Source organism: Gossypium raimondii, chromosome 11, assembly GCF_025698545.1.
Source record: "Gossypium raimondii isolate GPD5lz chromosome 11, ASM2569854v1, whole genome shotgun sequence".
In the NCBI taxonomy this organism is placed as follows: domain Eukaryota; kingdom Viridiplantae; phylum Streptophyta; class Magnoliopsida; order Malvales; family Malvaceae; genus Gossypium; species Gossypium raimondii.
In genome coordinates, this window is record NC_068575.1 from 61,160,684 (window position 1) to 61,172,482 (window position 11,799).

Sequence of the window (11,799 nt, forward strand, 5' to 3'; positions counted from 1 at the left end):
AGAGGAAAGCCAGTGAGCAGGGGGTAGTTTACTGGAATACCTAATGTGTTATGATAATTAATAAACAAAATTTGCTAATCTAATCTAAATAAAGCTTTCCGTAGCTCTGTAATTAAAAGTTAGTTAAAGTGGCACATTGCAAGTGTCTTTTTCCATGTGTTTCGTCTTATCTTGTTTCCCCAACTAAAGCCCAACAAGCATATTAAACAAGCATATTAAAACCCAAATTAGTAAGTTTATTAATTCAGGAAAAAAAATCAGTTGAACAAATTATTAGTGGTTCAATCCTGCCCTCATCAGGGACGAAATTAGACTATTTAAAATTTTTAAAATTTTAAATTAATGAAAAGAAAATTGTACTTTGACCCTTAAAAATAATAAAAATTAATTTATTTTTTTAAAAATTATAAAGCTATAGATTATTAAAATTATAAAATTATACTTTTACTATTATAAAATTATAATTTAATTTCCGCCCAAAAATTTTCTGACCGTGGACCTGATATGACAAGTGTGGGTTCAGTATTAATCTTCAGACAACGAATTAACGATGGGTTGGTGGTTTGCATTTACTGTAAGCTTTGGAAACTCTTAAAAATGGAAATCGCCTTGAAATTGAGCAGCATGGGACATTATATACTGATATACATCACTAAATTTAAAGTTGGCGGTAACAGAAAGTTTTAGTGAGACTTAATACTTCTTTTAGCCCACTTATTATAGTTAAATTATTACTTTAGTACATGTATTATCTTTTTATTAATTTGTCATTTGTATTTTAATTTATTTTATCAGTTTCACTCATATACTTTTATTCTGTATTCTTGTTATCTCAATCTAAATTTCGGTTAAAAAAATTAAACCAATCAATGAGACGTTGTCAGTTATATATTTTTTTAAATTCACTTAAAACTTTAAAATATATAAAAATAATTGAAAATAATTAAAATCATAAAAACCAAAATAATCTTAAAATTCAGGCAATTGTAAATAAAATTAAAAATCATAATTTATTTTTGATTTTATAAAACAATTTTACTTTCCTTGACACATGGTAGCATGCCATTGGTTGACTTCACTTTTTAACAAAAATTTAGATTGAGGTAATGAATAATATAAAATAAAAGTAGGTCAAATTAGTCAAATATCAATGTGATAATTTAATTATAGTACATGAACCAAAAGAAGTATCAAGCCTTTTAGTAATCATGAAGGCTGTCCAAGTTAATCTTCAACATGGTTTTTCAAATAATTATTTTAAAATTATTTATTTTAAGATTTTTTAAATTTTAAATAATCATTGACATGACACAATATCACTTCAACATAAAGTACACGTGGCATGTCATATGTTATTATTTGATTACTCCATCAATCATGTCATCACTTAATGGTATAAATGGATTAAACATTTAACGAAAAAGACAATTTTTCTATTTGATCTAATATATAACGATTAATTTACTCTTTTTTTAGTAGAGAGTGTAAAATATTAATACAATAAGTTGTAGTTCGTGCCTTCATGGACTTCCATGGTATTTTTACCAAAACATTACTTTTTTCAAATTTAAGTCCCCGCTAGTATCACGGAACTAGAACATTATTCTAGCAAACCGCACAGTCTAGGTGAGAACTTATTTTCTAATTCACCTAAGTCAGCCTTATTCTCAAAAAATTAAAATTCACAAAAAATATCTATAAGGCGTCAAACTTAACGAAAGCAAATTCAAAGACAAAAAAGTAACTAATGAACAAAAAAAATCACAAAAAACTATGCACACAAGGTACTTGAATAAATGCTTTCAAAAGTATTTGATTACTTAATAATGAAATTATTACAAATGATGAGGATTGACTCTATTTATAGTTGAACTCTCCTAGATCCAACGATACAATTTAAATTATATCAACAGTCAAGATCAAAATCTATCTACAATATGAAAATCCTAAGAACTTAAACACTATACAATATTATCCCATAGGATTACAGTATATTAACCCTAATAACTCTAGTTTTACTAGATTCTTTTATTGGGCTACCAAGGTTTCAAGTAGTTGAGTTTTTCTATAAATTTCACGAATCGAACTAATTAAAGTGTGTCAAATGAGACTCATTTAATCAGTTAATCTCAATGAAATGTTCTGTGTGTATTTATCACGAGTTTCAATCCACAACTCGTGATACTAGGCGCTAGTTAATCATTAAACCGCCATCAATATGGAATTAATATGGGGTAAGGTAAGTAGAGTGTTCATGTCAATTTGATTTTTATATATCAAGATCTAAATAAACCAACTAAATTATTAAAATAGAATAGAATCAAATCAAAAAATTTTGGTTGGGTGATTTTTTTTTAATTATCTTCCAGATTTATTTATAAAAGAAAATAAAAAAAAACATTATCGTAAAACATTTAAGGAATAATATATTTTCATTATATTTAGATTTAATTAATTGGGTTGAACTAAGAAGTTTCTAGAAGCCACCTTGTTTGAACATTAATTCCAAAGGAAGCTAACCCACGAGCCGTGAGCTTTGGTCAAAGACTTCATCAACGTGAAAAAAAGAGGTTAAATCTAAAGAGGAAACGTGTTTGTTGTTTTGTCTCATTCTAACATTTAGGGTCATTGGCAATGGTGTTTTGCAGGCACCGCCTGGTTTCCGGCTACCATCCGCGTAGCTGAACCGCTTGAATCGTCAAAGGGCTGCGTTCATTTCATGCAACAAAACAATACATACACACGTAAACGAAGCGCAAGGAAATCTCGTCAGGCTTTCCAGTTTTATTGAATTGAAAATATTTTATTCTATGAAATAACTAAATCATATGTTTTGAAAATGACTTAAATGTCCTTTGAAAATCTTGTGGTCAGTAATTTCTTATTAATTCATTTTTTAAGAAAAAAAATATAGATACATATAAAATTTTAAATTTCATAGCCGACATTATAATATGTATCAACATGGTCTACTGTTTTTATTAATAATATATTATATAATTGTTTTATAATTTGGATATTTATATCTTGCATTTTGATGCTGACTTTCACCTATATCTTATCAATTTTGTACATCTCTTGTAATACTTGGCTATTTATAACTAAATATTTTTTATATTATTCTAAAACTATTCATATTACATTTGAACTCGTGATTTTTAAATATTTTAACACTAAAAATATTAATCGAACTAATATTTAATCTACGCATACATGTATTTAATTAAATGATACAATCAGTAAATTTTATGAAGTAATGCTAAAAGATTTCAGTTGAAATTGCATTTTGATTAAAGTTAAAATTTTAAATTAATCCTTGAACAGTTCTTATCACCTCTTATTGTAAAAAGTTGATATAAGAAAGAAAAGATTTATGGATATATATAATTAATTAATTTGCTTAAAATTAATTTTAGTGCTTATTTCATTATCACCTTTTATTTCAACTTGTAAGCAAGGAATATACTCTTATTTTTATTCATTAATTGGATTGGATGACCTGAAATAAATTATGCCATGAATTATTTATATCTTTAGTCTTTCCGGGATCGACTCGTATAAACAACGAAATAAAAAAGATTAAATACACGAATTTGATGCTTTGACTTTTCACTAAGTAAGTATATAAAATATAAAAAATAAACTTAAATGTACTAAATGTATATTATCAAAACTCCGAATATAAAGCCTTAATTCTCATAGAGCAAACTTGAAAGGGGTATTAAATTCTCTATAGTTACTACAAAAATTTATCTACAACTACATTTTATCGCCCCTAAATTTTTTTTTGTTATACTAGATATTTAATTGCCTTTTCGGAAGAGGGATACAAGATCCTTTAAATAACATAGTTTAACAAAGAAGAAGGGAGTCACATCCCACGTAAAATTAAATATGGCATAAAAAAACTTTGAAATAATTATAGAATAGAAAATTTTCCATGAAAATGCAATTTCGGAGAAAAGGAAAAGCAAAAATGCCCAAAATTGTAATTTAACAATAGACGAGTGCATGACACGTGGCATTCCACTGATTCCCATTGCTACGTCACAGCTCACATCCTGCAATTCTCATTAAATTTAAATTTAATCAAAAGTAATAAATAACAAAAATAAAATAAAAATTCCAATAATTCTGGCTCTTTATTATTTATGACAACAATACACCAACACGTAGCTTTTGCTTCTTCGAATTCTCCTCCATCTCACGGTAACAAGATCTCCCTTCCCCTCTCTTTCTCTCCGGCGGCGATCTCAAATCACCGGTAAATCGCACCGTAACGCCCGATTACTCGTCACCTCTGTGATCTCCGCTGACACCTCGTGGTTTCAGTTTATTCTAACTCGTCGCCATCATGAATCCCGAATAGTGAGCTCTTAATTTTTTTTTTCGAATCTGAAGGAAAAAACCTTTAATTTTCTCGTTTCCTTTTGATTTCATGTTAAATTAATCATTTTCAATTTATATTTATATGGATCTGCTTGTTTTCCCTATAATTTATTTGTTTCTTTCTTTATCTTGATTATTGATTTGCTTTGCGAATCGGATCCGATTGATTTTTTGTTTCAGATCTGTTTATTGACTTTCTAGCTCTGTAAGTTTGATAAGAAATAATAATTTTAGCTAAAATTTTGTGATTTTTTTGGAAATAACTTCTTAAGTTAGTTAAAAGTTTCTGGAGAATTTTAATATGTTTCGAAGAAATTAAAGCTTAAAGATTGAAATAATCGTGCATCGATCGATCGTTTATATTCTGAAGTCGTATCAAGGAGCTTGGTTGCTTTATAAGATTTCAATTGATCTATGTTTATATGTTGAGATTTTATATATATACACACACATATACTGTGTATAAATATCCTGAATTTGGTCTGTTTGTTTTAATGACAGTGATTATCTGTTTAAGCTTTTGCTTATTGGTGATTCTGGTGTTGGGAAATCATGTCTACTTTTGAGGTTTGCTGTAAGTTCTTGGTCCTTTGATTTTAATCTTTTGGATCTTAGCTTCATGATTTGTTATATTCTCTATCCGTTCACCAAATGTTAATGCTTTGAAAATCATTTTTCTTTAATTTTGGTCAACCAGGATGATTCATATCTGGATAGCTACATCAGTACCATTGGTGTTGACTTTGTGAGTATCGTCTTAATACTTTTTTAAACTACTGGTTTGTTTATTTCAAACATATTAGTAGCAACTTAAATCTGATTTGTGTTCCCAAATGCAGAAAATCCGTACTGTGGAACAGGATGGAAAAACCATCAAACTCCAAATTGTAAGTCACAAATATTTTCTTTTGTTAATCCGGTTTTGACTCTTGAAAGTTATCAATTCGGAATGCATACCATGATCTGGTACATGCATAGTTTGGTCTACTTTAATCAGTTGCCTTCATATTCTTAGTTCTAGTCAATTCTAATTTTACAAAATTCTTTGTTTAGAAGTTAAATCCTTTTAGTTCTTTCCCGTAGAATAAATGATACAATTTATACACTTAAAAAGCTGTATCTTTTCTGATCATTCTCGATTGCTGATTGCTTTTCATGTTTGTCTCCGGATATGCAGTGGGACACTGCTGGCCAAGAACGCTTTAGGACAATCACTAGTAGCTATTATCGTGGGGCTCACGGTATCATAGTAAGCCCATATCTACCTTTTTATCTATGTTTTTTCTTCCTTAATTTTCTTTCTGCAGGACTAAACTAATGCTTCTTTCAATCTTGGCAGGTTGTTTATGACGTGACAGACCAAGAGAGTTTCAACAATGTCAAGCAATGGCTAAACGAAATTGACCGCTATGCCAGTGACAATGTGAACAAACTTTTGGTTGGGAACAAGTGTGATCTAACAGCAAACAAAGTTGTGTCATATGAGACAGCTAAAGTAATAAAATCGATTGCACATACAAACCCATCCCAAATTTATACAGTTTTAGGTATCGAAAAAAAGTCCTCAACTTCTCATCACTTATTTCTTGTTTTCCTTTTGTACAGGCTTTTGCTGATGACATTGGGATTCCTTTCTTGGAAACAAGTGCAAAGGATGCCACTAATGTTGAAGAGGCTTTCATGGCCATGGCTGCTTCAATCAAGAATAGGTATGTATAACATAAATGTGTGTATATATGCATACGAGTTATGATATATTAGTGTATAACTAAATTAGATTTACATATTGTTATAACTTGTTAAAAATATCATGGAGGTCCTATATTAGGAGTCAGATTGCATTTTGCTCCTTTTACTTAAAAAATAGGCAAATTAGTTCCTGTACGTTAGTTCAAAGAGCATATTGGTTCTATTTGTTAAAATTTTCATCCATTTGTACAGTTAAAAATTAATATGGTTTGATGGAATAATCAAACAGTGGTACGTGGCATGCCACATGTACATCATGCTAGCATATAGAGACCAATTTTTAACAATAGAAATGGATGAAATTTTTAACAGAAGGACTAATTTGAGCTTTTATTTAACTTATGAGAATTAATTTACCCATTTTTTGAGTAGAGCAAAATGCAATCCCACTCCTAGTATCGGGTCTCCATAGTACTTTTACTGTTCTAACTTTTTTTACTATTAATATTTGTTAATATTTGTTTAGTTCAATTATTGTATTTTATTTTTCAATCCATGCAATGATTGTATACAGGATGGCTAGCCAACCAGGCATGAACAATGCGAGACCTCCAACGGTGAATATCAAAGGACAGCCTGTTAACCAGAACTCTGGTTGCTGCTCTTCTTAAATGAAAATTTAGTTTTAGTTGGTCCATGTGATGATATTTGTCCTTTTGTGTTATTTGTTGCATGTAGTTGGGGAAAAAAAAAACTAGTCTGATTTTTATTTCATTTGATAGTAAAAGATGGTTCTACATGATTTTTATATTCTTATCTTTGTTTGTTATATTAAATACTCAATTCTAAATTTCTATTCTTTTAATTTGATTTGATTTAATGACTACATTTTGTACAAAATATGGATATTTGTGAAAATCAATTCCTACCATCACCAATTGGCCTAATCTGAATAAACAAAACCTTTTATAAAAATAAATGCTAAAGAAAGTTTAAATAATTAGAATTTCTAATAGTTTACCATTTTCCTCGAAAACCTTTTTTTTTTATCAAGTTAAAATATTATTACACAATTTAGTTTAACCTAACAACAGGTATTATTTACACAAATCAAGCATAAAATAATTATGAACGAACAAAGCTCATGGAAGAAGCATATTCTACTTAATTAAGTCACAAGGGCTAGACCGGTGGACTATTAAACCGAAAACCTGAGGTATGAATAATTCGATCCCTGATCCAGGAAACTGTAAATAAGTCAAACATGCGAGGAATTTTGATTTCATGCAAATCACAACTAAGTAAGAAAACCACTTTCTGCTTGTTGGGTTGGTGAATTGTTTTGCCGGTAGATATTGAATGGGCTCTTGTTCTTGTTTGGTTCTACTGATTCTTCGAAGGAAGTGATTGAGCTCCCTTTTAAGGCCGAATATTTTATCTTTTTGTTTAGATGGAAGATGTGCTTATTTATTGAGGACTGCACTTGTTGCCTCTCGTCCTTTCCCTTTTTTCAATAAAAATATAATATCCAGCTATTATCAAAAAAATAAAAAAAACTACTTCAATTCATTAAATTGAAAATTAGAGGTATGAATAATTGTACCTAATTGGGATACTTTTATTACTCAAAAGAAACTGCAGTAAGTCAAACTTGCAAGGAATCCTGGTTCCATTTGCATAGAGCACAGCAATAAAAATAAAAACATTCATAGAATATTTAAAAATAATATGAAATATATGTGAATCGCCATGATGTTATGTAACATCCCCATACCCGACCCAATCGTCGAGTCAAGGCATCAAGATGTCACATTCGTTGCCGAAGCAACTATTGAAAATTCATATCAATTTATCATATTATTTAATTAATGTAGATCATTAACTCATTTTAGTAATAATTGAATTTACGATAAAACTAATAATGAGTTAAAAGGAGCTCATTGAAACATCCACAATGATCAAAGGCCAAACTGCAAAGTTCATAAAAATTTCTAAATTGTCATCGCGACGTTGGGGTTTCCACGTCGTGACATGGCGAACTTGTCATCGTAACATCGTCTCCATTTTCTTACAAGTTCCACGCTTTATTTTTATTTATTTATTTTTATATATCATTACCTGAATATATATTCAGATGTCATAACCGTCACTTCATTTTACATACCTATTTCTAATATCAAGTCCTCATAAAAACATGATATTCAATTAAAGATATCAAAGTATATAAAATTAACACAAATATTAAAGTTCTACAAATTAGACCATTGGAGGACTTGCACTTTCAAAAGTAGTTTACCCACTTTACGTATATTTCATATTTATTTCTAAATTGTGCCAATCAATTTAATTCTTCATAAAATTTTAACAAAGAATTCAATATCACATCAATTAACAATTATTCACTTATTATTTTATCAATTCATTTAAACATACTCACATGTATTAATCATTCCATTACTTATAACCATTTGAAACATTTCAAATTCATCTACTTTATATATATTTATATATATATATTTTCCTCCTCCTACTCTCCATTCCATATCCTTTATGTATATATTTATTAGAATCTTTAACTTTTAGTATATAACATGCTTATATGTAATATTACCTATAATTTCACTATTTACTTATGTGTTCATATCAAAGCTGTCCACTTGAGTCATAGTCACTAAATTATTTATATCTTGAGCTATAAAATTCCGTTTCTTTCACCGTTTCTTCCATATGAAACTAGACTCAGTGAGCTTTAATTACATGTTTAATTAAATCTCTAACTAAATTTCTATAATTTTGGTGAATTTTCAAAGTTAAGTCACTGCTACTGTCCAAACTGTTTTAATGAAAAAATATTTTCTTTTCCATGGTTCTTTGCACTATCTTTCATTCATTCACACATAATTGTCGTACTTTTGATTACTATACAATTTAGACATTTATGTTTATGTGTAGATTACATATTCATTTCTTAATCTTAGTACTTTTCACCATACAAATTACATTCTCTTACCAATTTAGTGTTTTAATTAAGTCTCTATTCTTCATCAAATACTTTCTATTTCTAGTATTTAGATTAAATACATGTTTCATACATCTTACTCAGAATATCTTTAACTCAACCTATTGAAATACAAGTAGGTTTAGTATGAAACTTACCTCATTTGTCAAGAATTTCTTCATTTCCATGCATTTCTCATCTTTAACCACTTTCCTTCCTTTTTCTTCCCATTTTCTCCACTTTCATCTACTATTTTCTTACTTCTAAATTGATGAACATATTCTCTAGAATCTCTACTTCATCTTCTCTCTTTAATATCTAAGGAAATTTTAAAAATTTTGGGTAAAATGTAGGTTTTCATGGCAAAGCACTAAATTGTAAAGAAAAGAAAACTTATTTTCTCATCCTTCCACTCATGTTTGAAGGATGATAAATTTCCTTCATCCTTCCTTTCTTTTTCCGCTACCATTTTCTAAATAAAATAATAATAAACATCTAAGTAAAATATTAATAAAATAATTTTAACTAATTAATTAAAAAATCACCAAAATATCATCAACATCATCATTACATTCTAGAATTCTCCCTCTTGCTAATTGACCATTTTACCCATTATGATTTTTCAAAATTCCACCCTCGAACCATCATTTAATTTGGTAAAATTATCATTTAGTCCCTCACAATTCTTCACCTATTCAATTTAGCCCCTCAAATAGTAAATTGGATTATTTTCACTTTTGGTCCTTCAACTTTCTCATTTTTACACTTTGCTCCCTAAATTTTGAATATTGACACTTGAGCCAAAAAAATTTCACATATTTATGATTTAGTCCCTTCCTTAATACATCATGTCATGCTTCTTGATTTAACTCTATTTTGATATATTGCAACTTTCATTTTCTTTGATCTTATATCTTATTTGGCTAAGATTTTATCTCATATTATTTACGACTAAGGGACTTTGAGGATGTTACATGTTATATTTAAAATTTTAATATTTTAGTAATATTTAAATTAAAAATAATAATAATATAACTTTTTAAAATAATAAAATATACAAATGTTAAAAGTTAAATTTATCTGTATACCTATAAAATATCGAAGATTTAAAAACAACATAAATTTAGCAAACAATCTTTTACCCAGTAAAAGTTGTGGTTTGAACACTGATGCTATGCACTTCTAAACTAGTAGACCCATTATGGACTGTAATGTGATAAATGGTTAATAGTGAGATTCTTCATTGTAGCGACGCCTTTCAGTTTGCTTTGTAGTACCCTCCTGAATATCTCATTGGACTAATCACTTTGCATTTTAAGTCACTTTACAACCACCACTGCGTCGAGGCTTATTCTTTGTCTCACTCATTATATAATAAGAAAATATGATAACAATTATGGTGGTTGAAGTTTCGATCCCACTCATGAGAATAAAATATATTTTATAACTAATCATTTACTTCTTCAAAAATATTTATAGCAAGGAGATTACTCAATATAACTGGTAATGAATATATCCAAATTTTGACAAAAAATGTAACACCTAACTTCAATTTCAATAATTAAAAATGATTGTCAATGAACCAACAGAAACAAAGAAAATCAATAAGGCTCACCAATTCTTATGTTTTTACCTCAATTTCAATAATACCATGAAATAAGGATTACAAAACCCACTTATCCGCATATATGGTTAAATTTTACTAGTGCTCCCTGTATTTTTAAAAGTTGTAGCTTTAGTCTTTGTATTTTAATTTGAATAATTTTAGTTCTTATACTTTTCAATTAGTTAAATTTAGTCTTTATATTTTCAAAATTTAAAATTTTAGTTATAACCCAAACAATAGTAATTAAATTCGTTTAGTTAAATTCAATTACTAGTTATGTACTATTCAGTAAAAATATAAATTTGGTTCATATTCTTGAATTAAATCATTCTAAGTCCTTACATTTTTCTAATTTTAAAATTTCAATATTGATCAAATGATAAATAATTAGCTGAAGTAAATTTATTGATTTTCGAGACAGAAAGCTTGATTTACAAATTTATATGTGATAGTATAGCGTGTGTGTATTTATATGTGACGAAAATGTTTGAGAAAAGAAAAGTGACAGAAAGGCAGTACGGACGGCAGACAGAACTGTGAGCTCGTTTAAAGACGTGTGAATATTTTCACTGTATTTTTGGGAATCGAATTAGGAAACTTCAATGAAAGATTTTGTAATAATATTTAATACTATTCAATTAAAGGGAAGTCAATAAAATCTCTATTACTAATTCAAACTTACTTAATTAATTCATAAAGTTATCAAAATTCTTTCGTTTTCGATATACTTTATTACCAAAAATAATTTTTGAAATTAATTTAGTGGTTCATAGATAAAAAATTTGTGTTGTTTTTTCTTGCTTTCATTTTCATTAAAGAAATGGGAGTTACGGATGATTCCTAATTTTTATCTGTTGATATAATATATGTACAACGATTAATAGCTCCTTTCTGATATTTAAATAAAGGCGCTTGAGCGCACTCGAACTCATGTCTTCTTATACAGATAAAAATACCGATACTAATGGAGTTAAGACTCAATTCACATCGAAGTCAAGTTTTTTTAAACGGATATAGCTATAACTAGACTACCAAAGTTGTTGTGAATTGACAAAAAGGTCACAATTTGAACTTTATGCATTCCATTCTCTCATGGTATGAAAAAAAGATAAATAAA

General features: G+C 28.4%; 1 protein-coding gene across 1 annotated transcript; it reads left to right on the forward strand.

The window, feature by feature from the left end:
• Positions 1-4,141: 4,141 nt before the first annotated feature.
• On the forward strand, positions 4,142-6,943 carry LOC105801973 (GTP-binding protein YPTM2). The gene is made up of 8 exons (XM_012633346.2): positions 4,142-4,368; positions 4,891-4,963; positions 5,087-5,134; positions 5,229-5,276; positions 5,567-5,638; positions 5,729-5,884; positions 5,995-6,098; positions 6,653-6,943. Exons 1-8 carry the CDS (start codon positions 4,355-4,357, stop codon positions 6,747-6,749), a joined length of 612 nt encoding a protein of 203 aa, XP_012488800.1. The 5' UTR covers positions 4,142-4,354; the 3' UTR covers positions 6,750-6,943.
• The last annotated feature ends 4,856 nt before the right edge of the window (positions 6,944-11,799 follow it).